This window comes from Oncorhynchus nerka, linkage group LG10 (assembly GCF_034236695.1).
Source record: "Oncorhynchus nerka isolate Pitt River linkage group LG10, Oner_Uvic_2.0, whole genome shotgun sequence".
In the NCBI taxonomy this organism is placed as follows: Eukaryota; Metazoa; Chordata; class Actinopteri; order Salmoniformes; family Salmonidae; genus Oncorhynchus; species Oncorhynchus nerka.
In genome coordinates, this window is record NC_088405.1 from 32,002,455 (window position 1) to 32,029,412 (window position 26,958).

Consider the following 26,958-nt stretch of genomic DNA (forward strand, 5'->3'; position numbering starts at 1 on the left):
TACAACTGTCAAATCACAGTGACTGAAAGGTTGGGCCATTTCAGATCTTGATGAGAAGTAGAGAACATGAAAGGGGGATTAAATGTCATGTGACAATCTATTAAAATACATTATTAATACTTTACCTAAGAATTAGTGTTACTGAGGTAGTCAATGTCAGCAGGCTTGATGACTGGGCTTCTTCATAGCTCAGCAGGCCAGTATGGTGGAATTAAATTCATTGAAGTACTACTGTACACATTTCAATAGGTGAGGTTTCTTTGCTCAACTATGCTACAGTGGCATCTCCTCAGAAATACAGTTCAATTACTGTTATATTGCTGTGTTTTATATGGGATTTAGGGAGGACGTCAGTCAGTCAAACAGAGGAGGGTGGGCTCCTGCTTACTCTCAAGCGTTCTTCCCACCTAAGGAGATTTTCCTCAACTGTTTGGTCGAGAGTTATTGTTGAGCACATTGTGACAAACGTATTTGTAAAAAGCACTTTCATTTGATTGACTAATTGATTGCTTGGTTGAGATACATCTGCGCCGTGGTACAATAAAACTATGGTTGTTTTTTTACTTGAAAAAGAAACAGGTCCAGAATGATTCGCAAGCATTGAGGCACGGAGACCAGAGACTATCACAGTAAATGATGATTAAGAAAAGAAGTGGGCAATTATGCCGCCCAGTTTACTGAGTGTCTGTCATCGGGAGGCCTCATAACATTTCTGTGGCCTCTTAATATGGTGTCACCTTTCCGAGACACCAGGACGTAAAACGCTGAGATGAGAGAGGTCTGGGGGTTTGGATATCCGCCTAGCAAAAATAAACCAAAATATCCCTGCGGTCCCCTGATTGGTCCAAGAGGTTTATGTGGGCCTGGCACCAGATAGTCCCACTCCCTTCCCTCCACACTAGTCTCCGTGCCGACACACTCTCTCCTCTGCTGCTCTGAAAATCCCCGTCTTCCTGGTCCAGGGTATCAAAATAAAAACAGGTGGGTTTCACACAAGTGGTTGCCTAGCGATGGCACCAATCACTGGCCTTCCCCTTTGAAGGAACACGGCAACAAAATCTAAAATTGGAATCTCTTAAATAAAACAATACAGGACCCAAATATATTTCTGTGAGGGTCAGGCGAGAAATAAAAGTTTCTCAGCACTTTCATTGGAGTGATTTGAAGCCATAATGATGTTGTTAGACTTTTCACATCTAGAAAGTGGAGAGAGAGAGACTTGTGGCCCCTCAACAGCAACACATGACTCCTAAATATAGAAGAGCGCAGAATATTCTCACAACGGGGGAGAACCCCAAGGACAAAGAAAGGAGGTCAGGGAGAGTTCAAAAGTGCCATGTTCCCAGTCTGTGCAAATTCCTCTTATCGGCCTATTTCTTTGCCCCTGACCTGTGAGGAATTCAGATGCAGAGTTAAACACAAATAAAGGGTCAGTTAATGGGCGAGTGAGGGAGATAAGAACTAATCTTGTGTTCCCTTCATCCCTCCATTCATTCATGATTTATACACAATCAGCTCGGGATAGCTTAGATATAGAATGTAGCAGGGATGGTAGGTATCAACCCATCAGCTGCACATTGACCTAACACTAAACTATGTCCAAATGTCACGGCGTTACTGTATGTCAGTGTGAGCACTTACCTGCTGACTGAGTAGGGGCGATGTCCTGGCCAGCGTTGGTGGGGAGGATCAGGGCTGGAGCAGGGGGGGACATTTCCTCCACAACCTCTGAGAGACCAGGACAGATGGAGCCAGGGGAGAGAACAGTGCAGTCAGACTTTCTGTGATCTTTAAAATGAGTGCTTCAGTGGGTACGAGTGTAATGCAGAGTACTGTAGAAATCCTAGCGGACAGAGATAAATCACTCGACGCCATCAAGTGCTGAGCTGACAGCTGTTTAAAGATTTTTCCAGCTTGGATACGTATTGGATGGAACAATAAAACAACTATTTTTACAACAATCGAAACGTTGCGTTTCAATTAAGATAACCCTAGACTTGAGTCTGGAGAAGACCCATCACAAATGGCCGGTGCTCTTTCCCTTATGACGATTAGTTCTGTTACAGGGGAAAGAACACAAGATATTTTTCAAACCAACACATTTTCATTTTTATTCTGTCAGGTAAAATTGACCATAAAGCACCAGTGGAGACCTACTTACATAGAGTTCGGTACAGTGCCAAAACAACCATCATAATTAAATAACTTACATAGAGTTCGGTACAATGCCAAAACAACCATCATAATTAAATAACTTACATAGAGTTCGGTACAGTGCCAAAACAACCATCATAATTAAATAACTTACATAGAGTTCGGTACAATGCCGAAACAACCATCATAATTAAATAACTTACATAGAGTTCGGTACAATGCCGAAACAACCATCATAATTAAATAACTTGCAGAGAGTTCGGTACAATGCCAAAACAACCATCATAATTAAATAACTTGCAGAGAGTTCGGTACAGTGCCAAAACAACCATCATAATTAAATAACTTACATAGAGTTCGGTACAATGCCGAAACAACCATCATAATTAAATAACTTGCAGAGAGTTCGGTACAGTGCCAAAACAACCATCATAATTAAATAACTTCCATAGAGTTCGGTACAGTGCCAAAACAACCATCATAATTAAATAACTTACATAGAGTTCGGTACAATGCCAAAACAACCATCATAATTAAATAACTTGCAGAGAGTTCGGTACAATGCCAAAACAACCATCATAATTAAATAACTTGCAGAGAGTTCGGTACAATGCCAAAACAACCATCATAATTAAATAACTTGCAGAGAGTTCGGTACAGTGCCAAAACAACCATCATAATTAAATAACTTACATAGAGTTCGGTACAATGCCAAAACAACCATCATAATTAAATAACTTGCAGAGAGTTCGGTACAATGCCAAAACAACCATCATAATTAAATAACTTGCAGAGAGTTCGGTACAATGCCAAAACAACCATCATAATTAAATAACTTGCAGAGAGTTCGGTACAATGCCAAAACAACCATCATAATTAAATAACTTACAGAGAGTTCGGTACAATGCCAAAACAACCATCATAATTAAATAACTTACATAGAGTTCGGTACAGTGCCAAAACAACCATCATAATTAAATAACTTACATAGAGTTCGGTACAGTGCCAAAACAACCATCATAATTAAATAACTTACATAGAGTTCGGTACAATGCCAAAACAACCATCATAATTAAATAACTTACAGAGAGTTCGGTACAATGCCAAAACAACCATCATAATTAAATAACTTACATAGAGTTCGGTACAGTGCCAAAACAACCATCATAATTAAATAACTTACATAGAGTTCGGTACAGTGCCAAAACAACCATCATAATTAAATAACTTACATAGAGTTCGGTACAATGCCAAAACAACCATCATAATTAAATAACTTGCAGAGAGTTCGGTACAATGCCAAAACAACCATCATAATTAAATAACTTGCAGAGAGTTCGGTACAATGCCAAAACAACCATCATAATTAAATAACTTGCAGAGAGTTCGGTACAATGCCAAAACAACCATCATAATTAAATAACTTGCAGAGAGTTCGGTACAGTGCCAAAACAACCATCATAATTAAATAACTTACATGGAGTTCGGTACAGTGCCAAAACAACCATCATAATTAAATAACTTGCAGAGAGTGAGAGTGAGCCTAGCCCTGTGAGACTGAAATAGCAGCAGAGAGAGTAGAGGGGAATGAAATGGATGAGACACCTTTGTAGGCCGGCTCCATCCTCATGGTAGAGACACCGGGAGAGAGCTGTGGCTGGCCAGCCTCGGCCTCAACTATTGGACTACTACTAGTAGCCTCCAGAATAACCAGCTCCTTGAAGGACAGAACACAAGACAAACACAATATGGACCTCCGGGTCAGTGGACTGATCCGTATAGACATGAGGTTTCAGTGAGCAAGCGCCGTTCATGCACCGCTGTCATGCGTGCGCTCGTCATATAGGCTGCTCGGCAGTAAACTAACTGGAGATCCGCTTGCATGACAGCCGAAGGAAGGAAAGAGCATGAAGGGCTTGATGGTGGGAAGCGAAACATGGGTTTTCATTGAGTCGATAGGGTCTATAGTTATCAGTTGTGTGGACTCCAACTTGACTTCAGCTTTTCTTTTTTCTTTTACCTTTGGAGTTTCTCTAGGATGTCAAAATGGTTTGCGCAATAGTGTTTACTTACCCTGCCTTTATCAAAGTGCTTTAAGTTTCAAGCTGCTGAGCCTACTGTTCCTCTGAAAGAACCAATATACTGTAAAGGAGAGCTTCTATATTTACATAATTCAAGTCATAATACAATACTAAATCCATTACAGAAAAGTGTTTCAGGACTGTTCCGTTTTGGAGACTCTTAGGCTGCGTTTACATAGCTTAGGCTGCGTTTACATAGCTTAGGCTGCGTTTACATAGCTTAGGCTGCGTTTACATAGCTTAGGCTGCGTTTACATAGCTTAGGCTGCGTTTACATAGCTTAGGCTGCGTTTACATAGCTTAGGCTGCGTTTACATAGCTTAGGCTGCGTTTACATAGCTTAGCTGCGTTTACATAGCTTAGGCTGCGTTTACATAGCTTAGCTGCGTTTACATAGCTTAGGCTGCGTTTACATAGGTGGCCCGATTCTGATCATTTGCCCAATTATTGATCACTGATCTGCTTGGTCAAAAGACCAACTTGTGGAGAAAAAAAATCAGAATTGGGCTGCATGTGTAAACGCATCCATACAGTATGAGGCTGGACAAAAGCGCAAAGAGCAAAGTCTTAGCAGCTGTGATTGGCATTGACAGATGTTCCACTGTGAAGTGCTCTTAAGCTGAAAGCGTGGAGCAGTGATTGGCTCAAAGTCATGCAGTGGTGATGCTGACTTCATGCAGAGGTGATGCTGCAGGCTGCTTACTGCAGGTCGCTGACATAGAGGCTAAAGGGTGAATCCTTCTTGTCGCATGCAAGAAAGCAATTTCTTTTCATTTTCTTTTTTTTTTTGCAGAAGAAACCCAACCTACCTGCTCAGGTGCATCTGTGGCTACTGGTCATAAAAAACAATATGAAAAAAATATGGGAAAAAACAAGAGTGAGATCAAGAAAGAGTTTGGAAGCACAAGGCTGGATATACCTGCCCTTGATCATCAAGTTGTCAGAGACAAGTACATCATATACTTCATTATATTTCTCCAATAAATATCTTCAGGCTTTTGAATAAATGAATAACCCTTTCCGGCTGGGGCCAGAGGACCAATCGTTTGCAATTCATAAGACTGTCACCTTCACAGGCTCTGGGGGTACGTTTAGCTGTTCATGGCCATGTCGAAACATGATCTTTTTCATAGCAACGGACAAATGTTAATCAGTTACAAGGTCGTTCCACTTACACCTTATTTTAAACACTGGCCAAATGCCATGTCATAACTCAACCCTCAGGCGGTTTTACTGTATTTAGATCTAGAGGTCATAAAAACAAACAGGATTGTTATTAATGTAGCAGAACATTGGGCATGAAACAAATCACCTCCACCAGGATTTTTAGCTCAGTGGTGCCAGCTTTAGCCCCTTGTGGCATGCAAACACTAATCTACACAGGTTTGGGCAGTGGCTTTCTCTCTTATTGTTTGTCTGAGTCTGTCCTCTGCATTGGAATCCTCTGTACTCGGAGCTCGAGAGAAGCTTAGTGGTAATTTGGACAAGTCTGTGCGCTCTAATGCTGCCAAGTTTCTCTTTCCATCGCCAACTCCCAAGCATGTCCTGAACAATACGAAAGAGGATCTCCATCTCTCCTCTCTCTCAGAATCCAGAAGTTTGGGAGCCGACGGCAAGCCAAAGCATGTGAATCCTCACCATCCTGTCCAGGGTGGAACTGAATTGATGTCTGGTTGAGAGATATTTTTAAAGACTCCACACACACTCATACAAATACAAATCTGTTTAGTTTCACTTACAGTACCAGTAAAAAGTTGACACACCTAGTCATTATTTTTACTATATTGTAGAATAATAGTGACAACATCAAAACGATGAAATAACACATTTGGAATCATGTAGTAACCAAAAAAGTGTTAAACAAATCCAAAAATAGTTTATATTTAAGATTCTTCAAAGTAGCCACCCTTTACCTTGATGACAGCTTTGCACACTCTTGGCATTCTCTCAACCAGCTTCATGAGGAATGATTTTCAAACCGTCTTGAAAGAGTTCCCACATATGCTGAGTACTGGTTGGCTGGTTTTCCTTCACTCTGAGGAACTCATCCCAAACCATCTCAATTGGGTTGTGGAGGCCAGGTCATCTGATGCAGCACACCTAGTGGTTAGAGCGTTGGGCCAGTAACCGAAAGGTTGCTGGATCAAATCCCAGAGCTGACAAGGTAAAAATCAGTCATTCTGCCCCTGAGCAGGGCAGTTAACCCACTGTTCCCCGGGTGCTGAAGACATGGACGTTGATTATGGATGTCTGATTCAGAGGGGTTGGGTTAAATGCGGAAGACACATTTCAGTTGTACATCTGACTAGCCCTTAAATAGCCGGCAAGTGTGTTTTGGGTCATTGTCCTGTTGAAAAACAAATGATAGTCCCACTAAGCGCAAACCAGATGGGATGGCGTGTCACTGCAGAATGCTGTGGTAGCCATGCTGGTTACGTGTGCCTTCAACTCTAAATACATCACAGACAATGTCAACAGCAAAGCATCCCCACACCATCACACCTCCTCCTCCATGCTTCATGGTGGGAACCACACAAGCGGCGATCATCCGTTCATCCACTCTGCGTCTCACAAAGTCACGGAGGTTGGAACCAAAAATCGCAAATTTGGACTTATCAGACCAAAGGACAGATTTCCACCGTTCTAATGTCCGTTGCTCGTGTTTCTTGGCCCAGGCAAGTCTCTTCTTATTTTTGGTGTCCTTTAGTAGTGGTTTCTTTGTAGCAATTAGACTATGAAGGCCTGATTACATGCAGTCTCCTCTGAACAGTTGATGTTTAGATGTCTCTGTTACTCTTTGAAGCATTTATTTGGGCTGCAATTTCTAAAGCTGGTAACTCTAATGAATGTATCCTCTGCAGCAGAGGTAACTCTGGGTCCCTTTCCTGTGGCGGTCCTCATGAGAGCCAGTTTCATCATAGCACTTGATAGTGTTTGCGACTCCACTTGAAGAAACTTCCAAAGTTCTTGACTTTTTCCGGATTGACTGACCTTCATGTCTTAAAGTAATGATGGACTGTCGTTTCTCTTCACTTATTTGAGCTGTTCTTGCCATAATATGGACTTGGTCTTTTACCAAATAGGGCTAACTTCTGTATACCACCCCTACCTTGTCACAACAAAACTAATTGGCTCAAACACATTAAGAGGGACAGAAATTCCACAAATGAACTTTTAACAAGGCACACCTGTTAATTTAAATGCATTACAGGTGACTACCCCATGAAGATGGTTGAGAGAATGCCAAGAGTGTGCAAAGCTGTCATCAAGGAAAAGGGTGGCTACTTTAACACTTTTTTGGTTACTACATGATTCCATATGTGTCATTTCATAGTTTTGATGTCTTCACTATTATTCTACAATGTAGACAATAGTAAAAAGAAAGAAAAACCCTGGAATGTGTAGGTGTGTCCAAACTTTTGACTGGTACTGTTGAACGGGTGGATTGCTCTCTATTTGGATGAAAAAGTTTTGCGCTGGCACTGTAGGTACACAAAATTGCACATATCAATGCCCAGCATAGTGAAAAGACAAGAGCATGGCCCCTATCTATGAGTCACACTCAGTCCCACCCAGCTCAGCCCAATCTTCTGTCTCTGTCTTTCCATAGTACATTAGTAACGATGGCCTGGTACAGAGGAAATTGCATGATGTTGACTTACCTGGTACAGAGGGAAGCTGTCTCTCAGCGACGCTCAAGGCCTCCACTGGTTTCTCATGTGTCGGCAGGGGCAGAGGCGGGGCCACAGGCTCTTGGTGGGTGATCATTGGCTTGTTGATGGTCTCAGGTTGGCTGGGTAGTTTATTGGGTGGTTTGGGCTTGTAAGATCCTGTGACAGTGTAGCCCATCCCACCAGGGCATATCTCCTTGAATTTAGCTAAAATGTTTAAAATAAAAATACAGTAAGTTCATCCATACTTTGTGCAAGACAAAAAAATACCTATTTCAGGTTCAAAATAATAAATTATAGCTAATTTGGCTGATCTTTTATTTTATGTAACTCCAATGTAACGTACAATAGGTTACATGCTGTTTGGTTTTTGTTGTTGTAGCAGATTTGTGTATATCAGTCTCTGGGTCATTCCACCAATTGGGTGCCTTTTGAGTAATATACCTTGGTGAAAAAAAACATTGAATTTCACCTAATTTTAACATTCTGTCGTAAAGAGCACATGTTCAACTTAATAAAAAGCATGTGTTTCCATCTCGAGGTTAAAAAAACAACTATATTAAGTGTCTATTAAGTGCCAAATAAAGTAAAAGGGTGACTGTAACAAGGTAAATGATCTAAAATCAGCCAGAAATACCCTTGTGACAGGAGGAATGGATGCTTGTTGTGTGCAACAGGGAGGGTCAATTGAATGCAAGCTTCACAACAACAACAAAAATATTGACAAAAAATGTCTCGCCTGTCCATCTATGGGTAACAGTGTTGACATGTAATGCTCAACCCACTCAGTTTTCCACCACAAAACACCAGAAAATTGCAAAAAAGAGTAGAACCAGCTCACCTGCTTTTACACTGTGGTTTTACAATTTTATTAGATGTAGAATTTGCTATTTTTTAAAAGAATAGTTTCATCCTCTTAAAATGAGAGTTCAGTTCATGTAACAGGGTTGACCTTAAAATGAGGGAGAGTTTTTGGTTTTACATAAAAATGAATCACTAATCACATTAAATAAATAATCATCTTCAGAAATGACTTTGTCATGATGATTAAAACTTGATGATTAAAATGTTGGGGTTAAGTGGGTTAAAATCTTCCTATAAGTCTAAGACAGTGCACAGAGGGACATTTGGTCAATATTAAAAAGGGAACTACATTTAATTTAACAGGCTTTTAAAATTCAATATTGATGCACAATTTCTACTTAATATATCAAAGGGACACAAAGGCACTCATTTCATGGAATGTCCCGTCTGAGTTCTTTCTGAGCTCCACATAGCCTTCGTAATGTGTCCTCTCTGCAGGACTTATGTGTTCCCATTAGAAACCAAGGAGACACAGTGGATCAAGTCACTGGTGATAAAGACTGACACACTTGTCTCATTCTTGAATGTCTTTGTGCGACTAGCATTTTGTAAGGACTTGACTAGATTTGTTTGGGAAGCGTCATGTCAAGGCTTCCATTTATGTCCCAATGAATGAAAACTAAGTACCAACCATTGTTACACAGTGTAGCATCCACCAATCCAGTTTCATATAAGAATAGCACATGCTATCTATGCAGTTTCCCATTTTAACCAACAAGCATTTGCAAGAAGTTAGAATCTACCAAAATAAACTGTCTCCATCTCTATCTGAATTGAAAGAACCATGTCAGCCAATTGTAATTAAACCACGACATTGATAGTGAAAAGAATATATCAGAATAATCAGTTACTAATCCAGCTACAAGCGCCTCTGCGAACATTCCGACAAACAAACAAAAATAACATTAAAGAGACCTTAAAAAATGCTGCCCTTCATAACAAGGTAAATCCTACATGTAATCTGCTCAAGTTTATTTCCAGATAAAGGAGCACGTCTCTAATTTAGTCTTATAACAGCTCTTAACCTTACCTACAGAAACGTCCTCACATTGGGAGAAATGGGCCCGGTTCCAAGCAATCATCCCCTAACTCTATTACACTCCCCATAACAACTTACTGTACTACACTGGGAACTTTGAAGAACTGGCAACCAAAATAATCTGGCAACCCAGATGATTTTAACGGGTGTTGTTAATTAGGCTAAACGAGGCCATCCAGTAATGTCTCCCGGAGCCTAGACAGACAATACAGGCACAGACACAGAAAAGGCTTACATTTGTTCCCAGACTAACCTCCCAGGTCTAATGGAATGTTTGGCTCAGTGTCATCAATTCATTAAGACAGACCTTTTCAAGTGGAAGTGTGAGGACTCAGCAAACAGTTTCTATCTATTTAGTGTGCCTATCCTGCACATGATCTGCAGGTGTCCGCTATTGTGTCACCCCAGCCAACACTGACCATGATACCCGTACAGATGGCAATGGCGGATGGGGAGACATGGTGGAATAAGGGGAGACAGGAGGAGAGTGCTGGTGATGGAGATATAACTGCATCTAAAACTGTCTACTTGGCAAAGCAGTGAAACACATGCACAGAGAGAGAGAAACATTGAGTGTGGGTGGGGGATGGATGCCACTGGTCCCACATTTCAATCTCTGAATGTGAGAGTGGTGGAATGGATGGATGGGTGGAGGTGTCTGGGACTCAGAGTTGCTGGCGTCGGAGGCCTTACCTGTTCCTGGTAGGGGGCACTTGTCGCAGCGCGGGCCCCAGGCCTTGCCCACACTGCAGCAGCAGAGCTGTTTGCTCAGCTGAGCAGACACCGGGTGCAAACACTGCTTCCCCGAACTGACCAATCGGAAACAAGCCCCTTTCTCCTCGTGGACGGCAGAGGTGTCGGCTGAAGAGGTGCAGTGGGAGAGTGGCAAGGGGAGGTGCGCCACAGTGGGGGGAGACACAGACATAGGGGGAGAGAAAAGAGAGAAAGAGAAAATAAAGAAGTCCCCCTTCACCGGAATCCACCCGCCCAACACAGAGTACAGTACTCACACATTTATAACAACATCAAAAATACCAAGAAAATGTTGAAACGTCTCAGTGGTAGTTAGCTGTGTTGCCTGCTTACCGCCGATACATTTCATATCTTCATCACAGGATTTTTGAGCTATGAAGAAAGTGTCAACTAGACTAACCTAAAAGCTCAAACGCAAAAACACCCACAAGCACAGCACATACAACAACAAAAGCTCTCTGGGTGTACAAACATCGAGCTCTTTCATGCCAATGCTTCATGCACTAATGAACAAAGTCAAATGCTGACCCAAATAACAGCATGCAGTAGGGTTGGTTGAGTGTTTCTGAATGGTGCACATCATGAGGGGTTTAAGCAGCACAAATCCTGAAGTGTAGTAGTGGAAACTGTGGTATGGCAAGGCACCAACGGAACAAAGACTCTAAGGATTTGACTTCCAAGTAAAGCTGGAACCACATGATGTTCTTCCACTATTTCTTCATTTTTCAATGGGTGAGCTCTCCTATCAACGTTAAATCAGTGCTCATACAAACTGACCATGATATTCCTTTTTTCCCCCCTCTCACAACAGTCTCCAAATCCCAAAATGTAACAATGTTGAACTGCTGAGGCCAAAAGGAGGGCTTAATGGGTTAATGCATATCAACATCAAATTAGAAGTACTGGAGTGCCCAAGACATCATTCAACGAACAGTGAAATGTAATAGATGCTTCTTTACCAATCCTGTACAAAAGGTCACAAAGACTTGTTCTAAAGTTTTTGAATTCTTCTAACATTTTCCGCTTTAGGCAGTTTGTGTGGTGCATTGATATTCGTCAAAACAGACTGAAAAAAAGTCATCAGGTTTTCAGTCATTATTGACAGAGAGGGTGTGTGTGCGAGCGTGTGTGTGTGTGTACTGTTGGAAAGGGGGGCTCAAACGGCTCCAAATCTGCTATCCCTCCAAAATCCTTAACAAAAATCGTGACGGCGCCTCCGAGTCTCGGACACACGGGAGCACACGGGAGAATCATGTATGACAGGCAGCAATCACTTTCGCTCTAGAGTCTCTACTCACTTCCCAAATTCCATCCACCCTCCTCCTCCCTCCTCCTTACCACCCACATTGAAGTAGCTCTAAGGCCTCGCCAAAGCCGCCAATTAATACCAGTGACCAGGGGTGCAACTTTCACTGGGGACCACCCACATTCTGAAATGGCATTTTGTCCCCACCTGTTTTATCATTGGAATGTGACACAAAACAAGGCAAAAGTGTGCTTTAGGACCGTGTGGACACCTCCGAGGGGTCGGTAAGCTGTTCGTAGTGTTGATCCGACCAGATAAAATAACTATTTTATTTATTTATTTATTATATGACCCCCCACTTCTTAAACCAAAGTTGCGTCCCTGCCAGTGACTCACGCTTGAGTCTTTTCTTGAGTCTCAGAAACTGTCTAGCTAATAGGGCTAGAGGGTGACTGTTGGGGCTCTCCTGCTTTCTCAAAGCAAACTAGAGCAGCCCGTGAATAGGCTAGTGAATGCCCCAATGATGGGATCTCTCCCTTTGTCGGATGTGAGAGGCAGCAGAGTAGAGGGGAGTGGGAAGGGGAGATGGAGGGAGGGAGAGAGAGATATGAGGGTGCTGGAGTTCTGCTAGATTGCCCTGGGAAGCCCTCCCTTAATTTCTAGACATCATGTTACCTATTTGGAGCGTAGCCCTTTACACTTGTACCCGGGTTGAACATGCAGATGTGGGCCTCCAAGTGGTGCAGCGGTCTAAGGCACTGCAAAACAAAAGCAACTACAAGTGTGCTTGATCTAGTTCCTCGACGGCAAAACTAGGAGAGCTACAAAAAAAGTTGTAGTTGAAGTTCGTCCTCTCAATCAAACCCTTTTTTTTGTCTTATGTTGCATCTACCCACATTTTCCAGAAATCTTCTTATCATGTTACTGAATGTATCCAGAGTATTTTCAGATTTTGTTATCAACAAATATGGCGAAAACTACAGTGAATGTAAAATGCACATCAAATCAACATTGAGTCACGGTTATTGTAAGTGCTACGCATGGAATGCATCGGTTTATTTGAGTTATAAGTGTAGTTGGACACAGGATGCACATGTATGTGTGAAGTCTGATTCCATGGTACAATAGGGCATTATTAGTGGCTCTCACAATGGGAAAGTCCGTTTTGGTTGGTTACTGTTGCTGTCATGCATATTATAAGCCAATCAACAAAACAAAGGCAGTACATAGGAGGGTCAGGCTGTATTTGGTCCTTCATCAACACCAATATGTTTCTCTCTAAACTCCACTGTGCCTTTCATGCCAGCAGAGAGCTCAGTAAGTCAACACACACAATGAGGGGAGATGTCTAGATCCGACATTGGCGGTTCAATGACAGGCAACACATGCAGAGGAGGGGGGAAACACAATGGGTGATGTCACTGATGAATTTACAATGCCTCCTTTTTCCCTGTAAGGACAAAACTGTAGCAAGGCTCCTTGCCATAGCCAGTGATGTTGATGAATGGCCACTCAGGTTTCAATAGCAATGAGATAAATAGAGGAGAACCAGGAGGAGACACAAACCAAGAGTCAACAACCCCCCCACACACACACACACACACACACACACAGGTCGGACTGGGAGAGACAACAACCAGCAGGGAAAAGCATCCTAAACAAGACCGTCGTTAAAGGCCATCACTGATCAATTGCTCTCCTACCAAAGAACCCAGAGAAATCAGAATCAAGTCACTAGGATTTTAATCTCTCAACCCAAAACTCCTTCCTTCCTTCCCTCCCTCCCTCCCACTTTCAGTGGAGAGAAATACGATCTGTTGTGTTTGGCAATATGCTGTGCCTTTTGCTCCATGCTCTGAGGGGAATCTAATTAATATGATAAACGCCATGCTATTCATCCATGCATTCCCATCTGTTCCCACATTCATATGCATATCATCAAAACACAGCCTTCGCAGTACGCTTTGCGGCATTCAAAACAGACTGCAATCTTACAGACTGCAATCCTGACTGTACAGGCTGAAGTAATATATATTTTTAAACATATTGGAAATGTCACACCCAAATATAGCACAGAGAGAAAGACAGAGCGAGAGAGAGAGGGAGATAGAGCGAGAGAGGAAGAGAGGGCGAGACAGAGAGAGAGAGACAGGGAGAGTTATGAAGGACTTACGGATACAGGTGGAGAGGGTGGGGTCAGGGATATAGCCGACCTTACAGCTGCACCTGTAGCTGCCCATGGTGTTCAGACAGTCTCCGTTGGGACACACACCCTGCAGCTGGCACTCATTAAGATCTGCAACAGAAAACCAAGGAGAGGAACAAAGTGATACACTGTTGTTCTACATATTGGTGTGTATTACACAGTACAGAAAGGATTATGAACTGAATGTGCATAGAATAGAGATGTGTATGCCGACAATTCCACCGATTACCATCATTTGGTTTGTTTCTATACATAAGTTTGTATAATAGCTCACAACAACCGCATTCGTATCATACCGTTTGGTGTAGCCCCAACATCACTGTTATGGCCTAAGGCAGCTCCCGTAGTTTGAAGTAATTAATGTGGAGTGGAAGAGACCGGTTATGGAGTAACCTGATAAATGAGCAGGTTGATTTCCTTAGTTATGAGGCTGGATGTGGGACTAACAGCTTTGGGGGTCCACTGGTTCACTGCGGAGTAGCCATGTCAGCCAGTCACCGCTATGCAATCTGGTTTCCGAGCTGGTCATGGGTGCACCTCAGCCACGCTCAAGGTCTAAATGATATCATAACCGCCATCGATAAGAGACAATACTGTGCAGCTGTATTCATCGACCTGGCCAAGGCTCACCACATTCACCACATTCTTATTGGCAGACTCAACAGCCTTGTTTTCTCAAATGACTGCCTCGCCTGGTTCACCAACTACTTCTCAGACAGAGTTCAGTGTGTCAAATCGGAGGGCCTGTTGTCCGGACCTCTGGCAATCTCTTTGGGGGTGCCACAGGGTTCAATTCTCGGGCCGACTCTCTTCTCTGTATACATCAATGATGTCGCTCTTGCTGCTGGTGACTCTCTGATCCACCTCTACGCAGACAACACCATTCTGTATACTTCTGGCCCTTCTTTGAACACTGTTAACTAACCTCCAGATGAGCTTCAATGCCATACAACACTCCTTCTGTGGCCTCCAACTGCTCTTAAAAGCTAGTAAAACTAAATGCATGCTCTTCAACCGATCGCTGCCCACACACGCCCGTCTGTCTAGCATCACTACTCTGGACGGTTCTGACTTAGAATGTGGACAACTACAAATACCTAGGTGTCTGGTTAGACTGTAAACTCTCCTTCCAGATTAACATTAAGCATCTCCAATCCAAAATTAAATCTAGAATTGGCTTCCTATATCGCAACAAAGCATCCTTCACTCATTCTGCCAAACATACCCTCGTAAAACTGACTATCCTACCGATCCTCGACTTCGGTGATGTCATTTACAAAATAGCCTCCAACACTCTACTCAGCAAATTGGATGCAGTCTATCACAGTGCCATCCATTTTGTCACCAAAGCCCCATAGACTACCCATCACTGCGACCTGTATGCCCTCGTTGGCTGGCCTTCGCTTCATATTTGTCGCCAAACCCACTGGCTCCAGGTCATCTATAAGTCTTTGCTAGGTAAAGCCCCGCCTTATCTCAGCTCACTGGTCACCATAGCAGCACCCACCCGTAGCATGCGCTCCAGCAGGTATATTTCACTGGTCGCCCCCAAAGCCAATTCCTAATTTGGCCACCTTTCCTTCCAGTTCTCTGCTGCCAATGACTGGGACGAAATGTAAAAATCACTGAAGCTGGAGACTCATTTTTCCCTCTCTAACTTTAAGCATCAGCTGTCAGAGCAGCTCACAGATCACTGCACCTCTACATAGCCCATCTGTAAATAGCCCATCCAAATACCTCATCCCCATACTGTTATTTATTTATTTTGCATCCCAGTATCTCTACTTCCACATTCATCTTCGGGCACATCTATCATTCCAGTGTTTAATTGCTATATTGTAATTATTTCGCCACTATGGCCTATTTATTGCCTTACCTCCCTTATCCTACCTCATTTGCAGACACTGTATATATACTTTTTTCTATTGTAATATTGACTGTATGTTTGTTTATTCCATGTGTAACTCTGTGTTATTGTTTGTGTCGCACTGCTTTGCTTTATCTTGGCCAGGTCGCAGTTGTAAATGAGAACTTGTTCTCAACTAGCCTACCTGGTTAAATAAAGGTGTAATAAAAAATAGTCTAACTTGTTAAGGAACCATCAACTGGGTAGACGTAATATGTCCAGCGGGAAGAAGGTGAACAGAATGCTCTCCCCTGTATACTTTGTTATAACAGGAGACAAGCAGACTTTGTTTCCCCTTCCAACACGGCTGCCTCTTAGCTGTTTACATATATCGTGTTCATTTGTTTTGGTATCCAGATTACAAGTGTAGTTTGTCATTGAGAGGGCTAAATACGAAGCATGCTTTCGTGTAAAGTATCCAAACGGGAGCATTGTTCCATCCAGAGTTCCATGTGATTTGTTCCCCTTTCATTTTGTTCAACGGGGTTAATATTATCACTTTACATGTTGTTCATTCTGTTGCAAAAGTGAAAAGATATACCAGTACAGGATCACCCCTCATCCACAGAGTGTTCTAGAAGCCTCACACACGACAACGTGGGCCGTGTACTTGACAAGAGCAGCATCACACCATCATGTGGTACAGGCCACAGCACGTTGATATCCTTCCATGTAATGTCATGAATATTTCAAAGGACACATCCTGACCGGGTTCATATCACAGGAGGCTCTGCTGTGTTCTGTTAAACAGGAATTGAATCAACAAATAGGGGAAGAGACGTCATTCCCGGGGGGTGGGGGAAGGAGGGCGTTCCCACTTGTCTCACAGGACAGATGATCCAAATCAGGCAGATCTCAGGAGGAGAAAGACGTTTGCATTAACATTCTTTACTGTTGATATTCCTCTGATAGGAATATCAACAAATGGCTATTCTCATCTATGGGATGTCCAATTTGTAAGTCGCTCTGGATAAGAGCGTCTGCTAAATGACTTAAATGTAATGTAAATGTTTTTTCCACTGGCGCTTTCACGGTTTTAACACCTGCATCATTCCTTTAAGCCCCGCCCACATGCGCTGTCAATCACTGCACTGACAGAATAATTACTCACCATATACACTCACTATTTCTGTCCCCTCAGGGCCCCACAGAGAGCGGCCCACTGCCTCTGATGACACACAGAGGAGTATGCTGCTGGGGTGAGGAGATCACTGCTCTCTCATCACTTTAATCACTTTGGACTCAGATCCACTGCCTGGACTGGGACAGACCTGCACGCATTAGTCACCACAACCTTCAGCAGCGCCTGAGAAGCGTTAAACGAGAGTATGTGGGAGGGAGATTGGCTTGTCCAAGAGAAGTCATACTGAACATGACCCAGCCTAACACCAAGCCTTACCCCCCTCCCCTCACCACTTCAGAACTCAAATGGCTCACTGGGGAATATTGAATCAGAACCTGGATCAGAACCAGACCCGCCAACTACACGCAACTTTAAACCAGCCCGAGTGATCCCCTATCGTGTCTCTTCTTTCCCTCCATTTGTTATATTGGACAGTCACACCATATCCAACAATTAGTAAACACACATAGCTAGCTCAAAGGAAAACAAAATGGAGATTCAATCCAAATCAGCTCTGTAAAAAAAGGGGTGATAATAAGGGGAACAGGATGTGTTGGATTACAGGGTAAAGAGTCACAGCACCTCCACAGGAATAATATGTGGGCTGCCACTCTCCTCAGCCTGGCAGCACTCCGAATAGGCAGCGGTCAGGCCTCGGCTCCCCTTTCAGAGCCCTTCTCAGCCTAACCACAGTTATGGCACGCGCCTTGGCGCGGTGGCACTCTGCCTCATGTAGAACCAGTGGAACCCGGGCAGATGCCCTCTGTTGTTTGTGCCATGCACTACAGTAACAGTCCCGTCAATGAATGGGATCCCTTTGAAGTGAGTAGGGAGTGATGTCCCCTAATGTTTTCAATGTACTGTCCACGGTTCCAATAGAATTTGCAATGATGTAGAATAATGTAGGGTGCTTAGTGTTGGCCAGTTGTTACTGTAGTAGAGATGCTCACGAGCACAATATTAAGGATAAGCCTTCACTATTTCATAACTCCTCTGTGTAAGATCTGTCAGTTCAAACAGTCGGCTATCAGAGAGAAGCAGAGGTCTGGGTTTCCTGCTGATTAGAGGAGAGCAGTAGGGGTTATATTTTTTGTTGAAAAAGTGAGCAGTCCGTTGCCTCTGAGCAGGCGTGTGGCGTATACACAGACACTGGTCTCTCTCCCTCACCCTCCCTCCCCTTGAGTGGAATGCTGAGTGAATGGGCCACAGTAGGTTCAAAAGTCGCTGGGGCAGAGCAGGCTTGATTTAATGTGACTCCTCTGAAAACGGCCTGCCATCCCTGAAGTATTGTAGTCATTGTTCGCTATCATATCCCAATTCAATACAGATTAGGGAAATCTATCAAATATGGCACCTGCCTCTTTTCCCTCTCTCCCCCGCATGGCTGTTATGGTGTTTGGGGTCCTGCTAAAGCAGGATTGATCACTGACGACCAAATGGAGCAAGTCAAGAGGAGAAAGAGAAGAAAAACGTTCATTTTTGATAGATTTCAGGAGACAACAAATGGCAGCTGACAAACCAGTGTCATAAATGGGCTGAGTCAGTCAATCTGTGGAGGACTAGAGGGTGAGGGACCAGCAGAGGGTGCTGTATATAGGTAGACAGGCCGACATCACCCAAGGAAAGAGCAGAGTAGAGAGCACAGGAAACGACACAAAGCGAGAGAATGATCTCCTTGTCAAAATGAAGCATATTCATTCCTCGTCTCTGGATGGTAGCCCTGCGCTCTCGCAGGGTTTTATGTGGCTGGTGACAAATCACTTCTTTAAGGCTCATTTCTCTTGGCGAAGCCCTCCGCCACGCTGAGAAAACAGACTACTCTCTGCTCTCTGTGTGCGAAAACACAAGCCAAACAATGGCAGTGGTAGTCGTAGAGACGTTGAACAAGAGGTGGACCGCAGCTCTTACCTTGGCAGTGGGAGTTGTTGATGCGCTTGTATCCCTGGGGGCAGTCCATCGCGTGTCTTGATCCTCCTGCTGTCAGAGGAATAGCTGGAGAAGAGCGAGAGATATCTTATTTTTAGAGACTTTTACATGACTCAGAAGAACGTACGCTTCATTATCTCATAAGAACGCGTTTAATTGACTATGATCCATAGGTTTTTCAAATGTACTTCTACTGATACTTTGGGGATTCCTCCTGACTTGATGGGAGTAGACAGCATTTGATGACGGATCCAGAATTGTTTAGGCAGAAGGAAGCCCACAGTATCTCTACTCTGCCCTGTTCAACACAAACATGATCCATCAACACCTAGTCAAAACCAGTGTTTCACCAACACATACACGTGCATACATGAACAAAACACACAATTGAGTTGAACACATTCAGGGGAAGTGCCATCTAAAAAAAACTTTAAAAAACATCCTCTCACTGTAAACTGCGTTTATTTTCAGCAAACTAATCATGTGTATATATTTGTATGAACATAACAATATTCAACACCTGAGACATAAACTGAACAAGTTCCACAGACATGTGACTAACAGAAATGGAATAATGTTCCCTGAACAAAGGGGGGGTCAAAATAAAAAGTAACAGTCAGTATCTGGTGTGGCCACCAGCTGCATTAAGTACTGCAGTGCATCTCCTCAGGAACTGCACCAGATTTGCCAGTTCTTGCACCATATTCTTCCACCAAGGCGCCTGCAAGTTCCCGGCTATTTCTTCACCCTCCAACGGGTCCCAAGACGTGCTCAGTGGGATTGAAATCCGGGCTCTTCGCTGGCCATGGCAGAACACTGACATTCCTGTCTTGCAGGAAATCATGCACAGAACGAGCAGTATGGCTGGTGGCATTGTCATACTGGAGGGTCATGTCAGTATGAGCATGCACATGAGGGAGGAGGATGTCTTCTCTGTAATGCACAGTGTTGAGATTTCCTGCAATGACAACAAGGTCAGTCTGATGATGCTGTGACACACCGCCGCAGACCATGACGGACCCTCCACTTCCAAATCGATCCCGCTCCAGAGTACCAGCCTCAGTGTAACGCTCATTCCTTCAACGATAAACGCGAATCCGACCATCACCCCGGGTGAGACAAAACCGCGTCTTGCCAGTCCTGTCTGGTCCAGCGACGGTGGGTTTGTGCCCATTGTTGCCGGTGTTGTCTGGTAAGGACCTGCCTTACAATAGGCCTACAAGCCCTCAGTCCAGCCTCTCTCAGCCTATTGCAGACAGTCTGAGCACTGATGGAGGGATTGTGCGTTCCTGGTGTAACTCGGGCAGTTGTTGCCATCCTGTACCTGTCCCGCAGGTGTGATGTTTGGGTGTACCGATCCTGTGCAGGTGTTGTTACATGTGGTCAGCCACTGCGAGGATGATCAGCTGTCCGTCCTGTCTCCCTGTAGCACTGTCTTAGGTGTCTCACAGTATGGACATTACAAGCCCTGGCCACATCTGCAGTCCTCATGCCTCCTTGCAGCATGCCTAAGGCACGTTCACGCAGATGAGCAGGGACCCTGGGCATCTTTCTTTTGGTATTTTTCATAGTCAGTAGAAAGGCCTCTTTAGTGTCCTAAGTTCTCATAACTGTGACATTAATTACCTACCGTCTGTAAGCTGTTAGTGTCTTAACAACCGTTCCACAGGTGCATGTTCATTAATTGTTTATGATTCATTGAACAAGCATGGGAAACAGTGTTTAAACCCTTTCAATGAAGATCTGTGAAGTTATTTGAATGTTTACGAATGATCTTTTAAAGAGTCTTGAAAAATGGATGTTTCATCCTTTCCTGAGTTTATTACAGTTGATCAGTTTATCCTAATTTCAGGCTAGAGGTGACTTCAGGAAACCTGCCACGGATAAAACCATCACACTTTTTTGGGATTGACGACAGGGTGCTTGAATCCTTCTTTTATCTCCATCACTAATTCATGGTACTATCCTCCTGACGCATTGTCTGATAGCTGTTTGAGGACAAGAATAGTGATCTCAAGCTTACCTCGAGGGAAAATGAGATTCATGGCAAAAATAAAACATTGAATACAAAAGGAAACCTTGTTTGCTCCCATATGGGCTTTAGTTGCGTGCCAGCCCAAGCAACCATTATCATGAAGGAAAAAAATTAACAGGAAAATAAGGGCAAAAAAATCTGTCTCTCACATGGTGCACACATGCGCGGCAACTGATCAAACCCATGAACAAACACTTGCTCTCCTGCATTCAACTCTCTTATCCCTGGCCACACAAACACCCTCTTACCTCCACTTCCAAATGCCAAACATCATGTAGCCATAATACACTAGATGGCATAAAGTATGTTGAAACCTGCTTGTTGAACATCTCATTCCAAAATCATGGAGTTCAATCAAATCTTATTGGTCACATACACATGGTTAGCAGATGTAATTGCGTGTGTAGTGAAATGCTTATGCTTCTAGATTCGCCAGAGCAGCAATACCTAACAGGTAATATCTAACAAATTCCACAACAAAACCTAATACACACAATCTAGTGAAGGAATGGGATGAGAATATATAAGTATAAAATATATGGATGAGCAGAGACAGAGCGGCTAAGATGCAATAGATAGTAAAGAATAGATAGTGTAGATTATAGTATATACATAAGAGATGAGTAATGCGAGATAAGTAAACATTATTAAAGTGGCATTATTAAAGTGACTAGTGTTCCATTTATTAAAGTGGCCAATGATGTCAAGTCTGTATGTAGGCAGCCGCCTCTCTGTCCTAGTGGTGGCTGTTTAACAATCTGATGGCCTTGACCGCACCACCCTCTGGAGAGCCCTGCGGTTGTGGGCGTTGCAGTTGCCATACCAGACGGTGATACAGCCCGACAGGATGCTCTCAATTGTGCACCGGTAAAAGTTAGTGAACGTTTTCAGTGACAAGCCACATTTTTTCAGCCTCCTGAGGTTGAAGAGGCGCTGTTGCGTCTTCTTCACCACACTGTCTGTGTGGGTGGACCACCATTGTTCCTGTTCCCAAGAAAGCTAAGGTAACGGAGCACCCCCTATCCACATCGACGGGACAGGAGTGGAGAAGGTGAAAAGTTGTACATATCACAGACCTATTGGGGCAATAAGCAAATTGGAATGGGTCTAGGGTAACAGGTAGGTTGAAGGTGATATGATCCCTGACTAGTCTCTCAAAGCACTTCATGATTACAGAAGTGAGTGCTGTTGGGCGATAGTCATTTAGCTCAGTTACCTTAGCTTTCTTGGGAACAGGAACAATGGTGGCCATCTTGAAGCATGTGGGGACAGCAGACTGGGATTGATTGAATATGTCTGTAAACACACCAGCCAGCTGGTCTGCTCATGCTCAAGGGGACGCGGTAAGGGATGCAGTCTGGGCCAGCAGCCCTGCGAGGGTTAACAGGTTGAAATGTTTTACTCGCGTTGGCCACGGAGAAGGAGAGCCCACAGTCTTTGGTAGCGGGCAGTGTCGGTGGCATTGTATTGTCCTCAAAGCACGCAAAGTTGTTGTTTAATTTGTCTGGGAGCAAGACGTCGATGTCTGTGAAGGGGCTGGTTTTCTTTTTGTAATCCGTGAATGTCTGCAGACCCTGCCACATATGTCTTGTGTTTGAGCCGTTGAATTGCGACTCCACTTTGTCTCTATACTGACGCTTTTCTTGTTTGATTGACTAACTACACTGTCATGTTTCCAGTCGCCTTGCCATGATTAAATGTGGTGGTACGTGCTTTCAGTTTTGCACAAGTGCTGCCATCTATCCACAGTTTCTGCTTGGACGTCCTTTGCTGCTATAACAGCTTCCACTCTTCTGGGAAGGCTTTCCACTAGATGTTTGAACATTGCTGCAGGGAATTGCTTCCATTCAGCCACAAGAGCATTAGTGCGGTCGGGCACTGATGTTGGGCAATTAGGCCTGGCTCGCAGCCAGCGTTCCAATTTACACCAAAGGTGTTCGATGGGGTTGAGGTCAGGGCTCTTTGTGCACGGGGGCATTGTCATGCTGAAACAGGAAAGGACCTTCCCCAAACTGTTGCCACAAAGTTGGAAGCACAGAATCGTCTAGAACGTCATTGTATGCTGCAGTGTTAAGATTTCCCTTCACTGGAAACGAACCATGCCCGGACCATGAAAAACAGCACCAGACCATTATTCCTCCTCCACCAAATTATACAGTTGGCACTATGCATTCTGGCAGGTAGCGTTCTCCTGGTATCCCCCAAACACAGATTTGTCCGTAGGACTGCCAGATGGTGAAGCGTGATTCATCACTCCAGAGAACTCGTTTCCACTGCTCCAGAGTCCAATGGCTTTACACAACTCCAGCCGACGCTTGGCATTGCGCATGGTGATCTTAGGCTTGTGTCCGGCTGCTCCGCCATTGAATCCCATTTCATGAAGTTCCAGACAAACAGTTCTTGTGCTGATGTTGCTTCCAGAGGCAGTTTGGAACTCGGTAGTGAGTGTTGCATCTGAGGAAAGATGATTTTTTACACGCTATGCACTTCAGCAGTTCCATTCTGTGAGCTTGTGTGGCCTATCACTTCGCAGTTGAGCCATTGTTTCTCCTAGACATTTTCACTTATACAATAACAGCACTTACAGTTGCCAGGGGCAGCTCTAGCAGGGCAGAAATTTGATGAACTGACTTGTTGGAAAGTTGGCATCCTATGACGATGCCACATTGAAAGTCACTGAGCTCTTCAGTATGGGCCATTCTACTGCCAATGTTTGTCTATGGAGATTGCATGGCGGTGTGCTCAATTTTATAGACCTGTCCGAAACGGTGTGGCTGAAATAGCCAAATCTATTAATTTAAAGGGGTGTCCACATACTTTTGTGTATTTAATTTCCAAAGGTTGACATTAATTGCTTTCATTGTAAAAACTCAACGAATGGAGCCAATATCTGACAGAGGGCTGACAGAGGAAGAGAGCTTTAGGGCACAGTCAGAGTCTTCAAAGTGGAACCATTAAACTGCATTTCCCATGGTACTGGCTCAGAATAAATCTAGCCATTTCAAAGCTGAGGGGTGATCGCAAATGGAGACTTTACTCAAAGTCTGGGGCTTATGCATTATGCCAACTCTGTTGCAAAACGTTTCTTAAACGGAATGAAATGGGGAGGGACCTACCTGAATTTGTCCAAAAGAAACTTTTAGTTGCACAAATGTTTGGACTAATGATTCCACCCTGCTTAAGGTAAGAAGGGGGGATATAGAACTACTGTGGCAGACGGAAGTACTGTTGGAGGGCTTTTCAGACCCGTTAACAGGGTGGCACCCAAATACCTGAAAGCAGATTGCTCGCTTGCTTAACAGGGAACAAGGCTATGTTTGTTTGCGTGTAAGCCAATTTATTTACCAGTTACAACTGTCTCCGGGGCACAATGGAGCAGTTCACACAGGGCCCGCACATAAATGCTAACCTCACTCCCCTGGCATTCCTGACTTCCAACACAGCCAGACATTACACTGTGCCTTTGTACCTTCCAATAACAGGAGCCTTTGGGAACAAACTGGTGAAGAACTATAGGTTTTGTTCCATGTGGAAACCAGAGAAGCATTGGGAAAAGAAAATGTGACTGGATGCGTGGTGATTTCTGAACATGAAAGAGTCTACCTGTTAGGTAAGACAGGAGTACAAACTAACCAAGTTAAACTCTATTTTCAGGCCCAACAGGGAAAAGGCTCCCTGACATAAAATTAGGTGATGAAAACCTGATGAACTAAATAAGCTTTCATAAGATTAATGATCAAAGCATATTGATTTAATCTGCAAAGTGCGGTGAGGGTGCAGAGTACTTTGATGCCTGTCTGATTGAGGCAGACAAATCTAATAGTATTCTTCTGGGCTACAAATTAGTTTATGAATTCTTATTGAGTACAACAGGGTTGCTCAACTGCCGGCCTGCGGCTGATTTGATTTAGGGGGGGGGGGCATAAAAGACTGTAAAAACACCAGCAAATCAGCTCCAAGTGATTTTCATTTTGGACATTTGTTCCAAAGTATTCCCAAACATAATAGACAGTTAGTTACACGTGCGTATATATGTAACTGGTGTGAAATGGCTAGCTAGTTAGCGGGGTGCTTGCTACTGGCGTTTCAATCGGTGACGTCACTCGCTCGGATCGGAGACCTTTGAAGTAGTTGTTCTGGCCACGGCTTGTTTGGAGCGATAGGTTATGATGCTTCGATGGTGTTAGTTGTTGATTTGTGCAGAGGGTCCCTGTTTTGAGCCCAGGTAGGGGCGAGGAGATGGATGGAAGCAAAACTGTTACATATGCAAATGTAAGCAAGGTTTGAAATGATGTTTTTGTCACATATTACATCTGTTTGGGCTTCTAGCGGTAAATTTGCAGTCACAAATGATTTAGAATTATGTTCCAGCCCCATGATCACCCGCTATAAAAAACAATTAACCCGCAGCTGAATCTAGTTGATGATCCGTGGAGTACAAGCTATTCAGGTGAAGATATCCATCTCCCTCCAGTTAAATGATGAAAACACATATTTCCAACCACATCCCACCCCCGTCTCCTCCCACCATCCCCTGCACCCCAATCTCTCATAGACCCAATAGTTTTGGCATGAAGGAAACAAAGATAATTATAGAGAGTTCTTTAAGCAGCACTCTGGGGAGGTTGTTGGAATGGCCAAATGCTCACAAGGGCCTAAACCTTCCCCAGCCGTCTCCACTGGGTAACAAGTAGCTAAAATAGCCCAGGAAGAGAAAGACAGGACAGCCACGTGGGAACTCAGACTACTGGCATGGAGACACCCAGGCTTGTTTCTTGAACAGATCTCTTCTCAAAATAAACCTACAGGGCCAAAAGCCGACCACCTTTTTTTATCTGGATAAACACAGGGGTCATATAATGTTCTCAACTTAACACAGTGTTCCTGAAATAAAAGTCTAAGAGTAGTATTGAAGATAGGCTAGCAGTGCCTAAAGAGCAGCTGCTCTGAAATGACTGGGCTGGACATTTGAAGTAGCTTGGCTACATTATGTAACGTGCCTATGGTGTTGAGAGAAAGGCTGTGTCATGTTTTTGAAACCAGACCTCCACATTTCTGTCCTAGCATTTTTGTTAGCATTCTAGCATAGTTCAAACGTTCCAGAACTATAAACACAAGAAAGGGAAAGATCAAGATAATGTGTCTAGGTTTTCGTCTGGAGTTGTACAAATGAAGTTATTTCCAAATATGGATGAAACACGGCAATGTTGTAATGCTCATCTGGGGGTAAGAGAGTGAACAGTTTTCACCACTCTTAAAATAAAGTTATTAGAGGATTACCATGAGGTGAGTCAGTGGACTAGACCCAGGGGTCCGGTTATTGGAACATTACTGTGGGTCTGGGTCTGTTCAGCACATTCTCACTCGCGTGTCTTCACAAAATTAATCTGTTTCCCTCAACTCCCCCACCCACCCTTCCTTCATACCCCTCCTTTGTCATTCTCAAGCTGTAAAAAACTATTTTCCCATTTTTTGGCAGAAGCTGGGTTCCAACGTGTTGATTGTCTCGACACAAAAACTCCCTTTCTTGGATGCAGTTATGAAGTGAGAAACTGCACATGCCAGTAAACTGCTTCCACAGTGCCAGTAAAGTGTATTACCTGATTTATCTTCAACTACTGTGTCTCCGCAGCAAATAGCCACACAGTATTCACATAGCTGAGACAAATTTCAAACGGGCTGAGATGTCCTTATTTGGGTGTACAGTTCATCTGTCTCTGTCTCGCTCTATGTCTATCCCATGACAGTCTCTCTCACTCCCCATTTCTCATATGACAAAGTTCAACCACTATAATCTACACCAGTCAAAGAGTGTTACTTGTTTTACACTGGTACTTACATGGTTTTGGGCACTTCTGGCATTTGTGGAACCCCCAGGATGTTCCGATGCTCTGACAGCATTCTTCCTGCTTGCTGAGACCAGGGAGGGCCTTGCCACACTGGCATTTAGAAGA

General features: G+C 43.7%; 1 protein-coding gene across 7 annotated transcripts in view; it reads right to left on the reverse strand.

Annotated features, from left to right (window-relative positions):
• Nucleotides 1-26,958, reverse strand: part of LOC115135153 (latent-transforming growth factor beta-binding protein 1-like) — a 133,950-nt gene that overhangs the window by 58,717 nt on the left and 48,275 nt on the right. For 3 of the 7 annotated variants that reach the window (XM_029669519.2, XM_029669518.2, XM_029669514.2), the window contains exons 8-15: nt 26,844-26,943; nt 18,952-19,035; nt 13,982-14,104; nt 10,503-10,670; nt 7,898-8,113; nt 5,045-5,067; nt 3,760-3,871; nt 1,642-1,728 (exon numbers count right to left, since the gene is read on the reverse strand). In XM_029669519.2, the coding sequence (XP_029525379.2) occupies nt 1,642-1,728; nt 3,760-3,871; nt 5,045-5,067; nt 7,898-8,113; nt 10,503-10,670; nt 13,982-14,104; nt 18,952-19,035; nt 26,844-26,943 (913 nt within the window). The remainder of the gene's footprint in view (nt 1-1,641; nt 1,729-3,759; nt 3,872-5,044; nt 5,068-7,897; nt 8,114-10,502; nt 10,671-13,981; nt 14,105-18,951; nt 19,036-26,843; nt 26,944-26,958) is intronic. The other 4 variants (XM_065023217.1, XM_029669516.2, XM_029669515.2 and 1 more) reach the window with 3 other exon arrangements.